This window comes from Motacilla alba, chromosome 23 (assembly GCF_015832195.1).
Source record: "Motacilla alba alba isolate MOTALB_02 chromosome 23, Motacilla_alba_V1.0_pri, whole genome shotgun sequence".
Lineage (NCBI taxonomy): Eukaryota > Metazoa > Chordata > Aves > Passeriformes > Motacillidae > Motacilla > Motacilla alba.
In genome coordinates this window covers 2,608,025-2,614,024 of record NC_052038.1, presented here as the reverse complement: position 1 = coordinate 2,614,024, position 6,000 = coordinate 2,608,025, and the positions used below count along the sequence as shown (strand labels likewise).

At 48.5% G+C, this 6,000-nt stretch overlaps 1 protein-coding gene across 2 annotated transcripts in view; it reads left to right on the top strand.

The window, feature by feature from the left end:
* Positions 1–270: 270 nt before the first annotated feature.
* KDM1A (lysine demethylase 1A) overlaps positions 271–6,000 on the top strand; it is a 28,215-nt gene continuing 22,485 nt past the window's right edge. For both annotated transcript variants that reach the window (XM_038160666.1, XM_038160665.1), the window contains exons 1-2: positions 271–588; positions 3,396–3,561. In XM_038160666.1, coding sequence (XP_038016594.1) covers positions 304–588; positions 3,396–3,561 — 451 coding nt within the window. In that variant the 5' untranslated portion in view covers positions 271–303. The remainder of the gene's footprint in view (positions 589–3,395; positions 3,562–6,000) is intronic.

Below are 6,000 nucleotides of genomic sequence, written 5' to 3'. Positions count from 1 at the left end.
AGCCGTGTCCCCTTCAGTGCCAGCCGTGTCCCCTTTAGTGCCATTCCTGTCCCCTTCAGTGCCAGCCGTGTCCCCTTCAGTGCCAGCCGTGTCCCCGCTCAGGCTCCCGGTCTCCGCTCAGGCCGCTGCCGCGGCTGCCAGGCCGCCCCGCGAGCTGCAGGGGGCGCTGTGGCGCAGGGCCCGCCCGCGGGGCAGCAGCGCCCCCTGCTGCCGGCGGGGCGGGCTCGGCGCGCGCGCGCGGCGGCCCGGATGTGACGTGGCGTGGCCGCCGCCCCCGCGCGGCTCCTTTGTGCGGCGGGGGCGATGCTGGCGGGCGGCAAGAAGGGCGCGGAGGCGGCGGCGGGCGGCGAGGCCGGGCCGGAGGCGCCGGTGCCCCCGCCCGCCGCCGCCGGGGCCCTGGGCTCCTCTTCGGATAGCGGCGGGGCTTCGGAGCGCACGCCCCGCAAGAAGGAGCCGCCGCGGGCCTCGCCGCCGGGCGGTGTGTCCGAGCCCTCGGCCGTCGGGGCCGCCCCTGCGCCCGGCGCCGAAACCACCGGCATCGCCGAGACCCCCGAGGGCCGCAGGACCAGCCGCCGCAAGCGAGCCAAAGTAGGTGTGGGGCGGCCCGGTTGCGGGCCCCGCCGGCGCCTCGTGCGCGACGCGCTCGGGCCGGCAGGGGCGTCCCGGGCCCGGCCCCGCTCGGCCGGCCCTTCCTTCCCCGGGGCGTCCCGGGCCCGGCCCCGCTCGGCCGGCCCTTCCTTCCCCGGGGCGTCCCGGGCCCGGCCCCGCTCGGCCGGCCCTTCCTTCCCCGGGGCGTCCCGGGCCCGGCCCCGCTCGGCCGGCCCTTCCTTCCCCGGGGCGTCCCGGGCCCGGCCGGGGGCTCGGCACCGGACCGGGCCGTGCCGAAGGGGGCGGGTAGCATGCCCGGGACCGAGTGCTCCGGTGTCGTGAGTGCAAGAGACAAAGACGCGGGCGCGCAGGAGGCCACCCTGGTTTAAGATCAAGATCCCCTGTTGTCCTAGCTCATTTTCGGGCTCTGGGGAGGGCTCGTGCCCTGTCACAAAGGAGAGCTTTCTGCAGCTGTTTAGGAACTTTCTGCGGTTTCTGACCGGATACCGAGCGGTAAAAACACCCCAAATCCATGGCAGTACATTGGAGCGCTTGTGAGTGTACATTTTATCAGCAAATTCTTCTGTTACTGTGGTATTTGGGTGCAGCCTCTCCAGGCTCATGTGCATGGGATGATGCTGGTTTTGCAGGGGTGTGAAGGTGGTGGCCATGCTCAGTCCACTGTTCCTCACCTTCCCTCCACTGGTGTTGGAGAGCTGAGCCAAGGCTGTGTAAGGATGGGAGGTAGCAATGAAATCTAACAGCTGTAAGAGGTCTTCAGTAGTTTGGGTCTGTAGTATGTAATTCTTATCTGTTCTTCTGAATATATGAGAACGTTACTTTTTTTTTTGTGAAACCTTGTCTTGGAAGCCCTGTTTCAGAAGATAGTGAAGATCTTGACTGTGCCCGGGGTCAGGGTGTTTGACATGGAAGCTGAAATTACTTTTTGGAACTGTTTTGTCCTGTGGCATTGAATGTGGCTCCTCGGAGCTGTTGTGTGATGTGATGACTGAGCTGGTCCTTCACACGTGGGAGCTGTTGGGTGGGTCAGTGTGATGCATCTTGTAAATCAAAATAAGGTAGGTGTAGAGTGGGCATAAGGAAGGCAGTTTTTCAATGAGGGTGTTGAGGCCCTGGCACAGGTTGCTCGGAGGTGCTGTGGCTGCCTCATCCCTGGAAGTGTTCATGGACACATTGGACAGGGCTTGGAGCACCCTGGTCTAGTGAAAGGTGTCCCTGCCCATGGGTGGGTGGGATGAGATGGATTTGAATGTCCCTTCCAGTCCAAACCATTCTGTGATCGTCAGAGGCAGAATTCCTTCTTTATAGTGCTCTGGTAACCAGTAGGAATTGGTGCTCTGTGTGGGTTGTGTGTTGGTGGTGTTCTTTGCACTGACAGTGCCCATCTGCAAGGGCTGTTTGTCTCTTGTGGCACCATCTGTCCCCTTGAGCACTCAGGCCAGCGTGAGGTCACCTTCCCATGAGAGTTTGTGGTGTGAACTTAGTTGGGGAGGGTATCTAGGTTAAAAATAAATCTGGGGAAAAGCTTAGGGATTTGTATTGAACTTTATTATGCTTCAGAAGTTGTGGAAGCTCAAAGGGAATGGGAGACTTCGAAGTGCCTCTGGACAGAAGTAGCTGTGTGTGGCTTCAGATACCCCTGGTAATGTATGGATGTGCTGTCACTGTTAATTGCTTCAAAGTGGGAGTTCACAGGAGGTCCTGGAGGTGCAACTGTGTGAAAAACTGAATATGCTGGACATTGTGGAATGTAAATATTTAAAAGGTAGCAGATCATGGATTATATTAGTATTTTAAATAATCCAGGGTTTCCTGTACATAGGCTTCCCAAAGCTACTTTGAATTGTGCCCATTATTGCTATTTTTCAGTGGCTGAATGTGGACTATGAAAGATTTTTTCTTTTGGTGAGAAATCCAGAGTTGTTTTTGTCATTTCCTGGTGGAAGCTGACCTGTTGGATGTTGGAGGATCACTAGCTGCCTTCTTTTTATTTTTCCATTGGCTGCATATTGAGAAGTGCTTTTTTCCTTTCCAATCAGTAGGGAAATTCACTAGCAGGGTACAGAACTGTCTTACTTTGGATTAAGGCTTGGTTGGATAAGCAGTATGAGATGCAGCCCTTCCAGGCTAGTTCTTGGGGTTTCCATGTTCCTTCACGTTCAAGTGAGTCTTTTTGGCTGGTAATTTTATTTATTTTTACTGGGGAGCAGTAACAGAACAAGACATATATGCAATAAAGATTGGGGGGGATGAGGGAAGAGGTGTTTCTTGTGTTGAGCCACTAGTGTGACCATTCTGGAGAGGAAGCAGCTGTGAGCCTCTGTACCAGGACAAGATTCCCAGTAAGCAGCAGACCACACAGGGCACAGGTGGGATTTCTGCAGGAAATGTTGTGTGTGCTTCTGGTCATCTGTGCTTAGCAGATGAAATTCAAATTTGAACACATGGAGTGCACACAGAGTCTGCTTTTCATCCCTTGGCAGGGATGGGAAGGAAGGGAAGAAAACCAGAGAGGTTAAATGATAATATAACACACACCCCTGGCTTGATGACAGCTCCTGCTACAGGATGCTGAAGATTTTTTTTTTTTAGATGGAGGCAAAAACATTTGGAACTTGTTAAGCTTTGTTGCATTTTATAACATGGTATCTGCAATAAGAGTCTGCATAAAGTAACTCAAGCCTTTTCTTTGAACTGTAAGCAATTTTGTTCCTTGCAGCATTAATGTTAGTAGCCTGGCTTACAGGCATCTTCAGTGTGTTTATGTTCTGTTGTGCTTTTCGCAGGTCGAGTACAGAGAGATGGATGAGAGCCTTGCAAACCTGTCAGAAGATGAGTATTACTCTGAAGAAGAGAGAAATGCTAAAGCTGAGAAAGAGAAGAAACTACCCCCACCACCTCCACCAGCTCCTGCAGAAGAAGAGAATGAAAGTGAGCCAGAGGAGCCGTCTGGTGAGTAGAGAGAGACCTGCTCCTCTGAAACTATTTACCTGATTGGTGAGCAGAAATTAGGTAGGGCTGGGTGTGGTATCATGAATCCCATGTCTGGTTTCAATCTGGTTTTGAATAATTGTTTACAGTGTTTTATTTGCTGGCCCCATATGTGGAAGGAGGGGAGAAACACAGAACAGCCTGATAAAAACAGGAATATACATTAATGTAATTCCAAATGAAGCCAAACCTCTTGTGCTAGATTCTCATGATCCTCATAGACTTGTCTTTGGGAGCTTATTGACCAGAATAGCCTCTCTGGCTCTCTGCTGCCACACCTGCTTGGGTATGAACATTCACTTATTCCTCAGAGAGAAAAGACCTTGAGTTTATGGGAGGTTTGTTATGCAGAGGAGCAGATTTAAACTACTGTGATTCCTGTGGCTTTAAACTATGACTCTGTCTTAAGTTCTGGTTGGATACTGTTGCTTAAATTTCAGTACTAAATTTCAGTATTCAGTGCTTTCTTTATTAGCTTAGAGAGAGCTTCACTTCACATTGAGATGGTTTTTGGTCAGTCTTGTTCAGGAGGCAGCTTTTGAAATTGGTGGTGGTAGCAGTACCTGCTCTTTACCTCCATTGTGTTTACAGCTGCCACCATGAGTGAGGTCTGTTGGTATCACTCAGCTGCCTAGAAGGTGATGCTTTTGCAAAGCTCAGAGTCAAGAGATTTCATGAGATAACGTGTATACTAGTTGGTGTTAGACAAGAGCTGAAATCTAGCAGTTGAATCTTTGCAGCTTGTGAGTCACTGTTAGTTTTCAGTTCCCTTAATTTTCTTTCTGGCTGGCAGGTTTGAGCACATAGTTCTGATGTTAGCTTGGGGATACCCCCCTTCAGTCACAGGAAAAATATTAAAAGCTGTGGGTGTGTTTTATTTCTTGTGATTTGCCATTGTAACCTCTCCTTGTTGCAGCTGTTGGCTCCTGCTTTGGTACAGGAGTACTGTAGTTCTTATGCTTAACTGAAATACTTGCAGTGATGAAAATCCTGCCACCCCAGTTGTAGCTGGTGTAGCAAAAATGGAATTTTAATAGGTGTAATTAAGCAAATATTTTAAGCTTCCTATTTAATTTAGCTTAGATATTGTGTTTGATCCTTGAGACCTAATATTAATATGCTTTTGATTTCTCTCAGATCCCATTTTGTGCCTCTAAGAATGATTATTGAAATCAGTTTGAGGCATAATCAGTGAGGTACAGTGGAACAGGTTTTGTCCCATGGAGGAAGAAACATGGAAGATGAGCAGTGGTGACTCATGCTGTTCTATACACACAGCAGCCTGTTAGAGTTATTTTGCAGCACTGTATTTAACCATCTAAGTGCAATCAATTTGCAAACAGGCTGTATCTAGCTGCCTAGAAATGAGTAGGTTTCAGGTCATCATATAATTTCTCTATTCCTAGAAATTCTGTGAATATGCATGAAGCAATAAAGTAGAAAGAAGACAGATTTCAAGCTGTCATTCCACAGCTAGTCTTACTGCAATTTTAAAGGTTTCTGAGACTATATATGTTTCTGGATCTCTGTTTTTGTCTTTATTAATGTAGGTGTCAAGAACATCAGGTCATCTTATGCTGGCTGTTAAAAGTGCATTGAAACTTCTAATTCAGCCACCCTTTAGAAGGAGGAGGCAGCATGGAGTCTGCTGTATATAAAAGCAGTGTTTATAATTGAGGTTTTCTCTCTCCCTGTCACTTTGAAGGAAAAATTGAAGTGTTTGATAAGAAATACTGAATTGGACAGTAATACTAGTGGGGGATTGCATACTGAAAAATCTAGGGAAATTTTAGTTAGCGTTGGTATTACTGTTAATTTATTCTCATTGCAGACCTTAAAACATTCATTTCTGTGTTTAAAGCCTGTAAAAATGCAGGTAATGCAGAAGAAGCATAAAGCTGTCACATTAGAGCTTTTGAGCTGCAAAGCCTGATTGTGCAACTTCAAAATGTCCTGGTGCTGGTGTCTGGTATTTCATTAGCCTGTCCCCACACACACCTTAAAGTGAAGGGCATTACTAGGTGTCACACTGCAGGTGACAGCACAGTGCTGGTCTTCCTTGAGTAGGTTCCATGCATGTGTTCAGCTGTGGGGAGTTGCAGGTGTTCTGGCCATTACAGGGTGGATGGTGCGACAGTATTTCATGGTTAAGAGAATTTTCTGAGAGTATCTTTTCTCTTTTTACTTGAGGAATATTATCTAATGGCAAAAAGCTTCCAAGCTCCCTTTCAGTGCTGACTGATGACATTTGTGTTCTTATTTGCCAGTATCCCTTTTGGAATCAAGGAGCTCACTTCTTTTGTTTTTTCTTTTCTTTTTTTTCCTTTTTTTTTTTTTTTTTTTTGTTTTGTTTTGTTTTTCCTCACCAAAATGGATTTTCATTTTTAGACCTATGGAAGA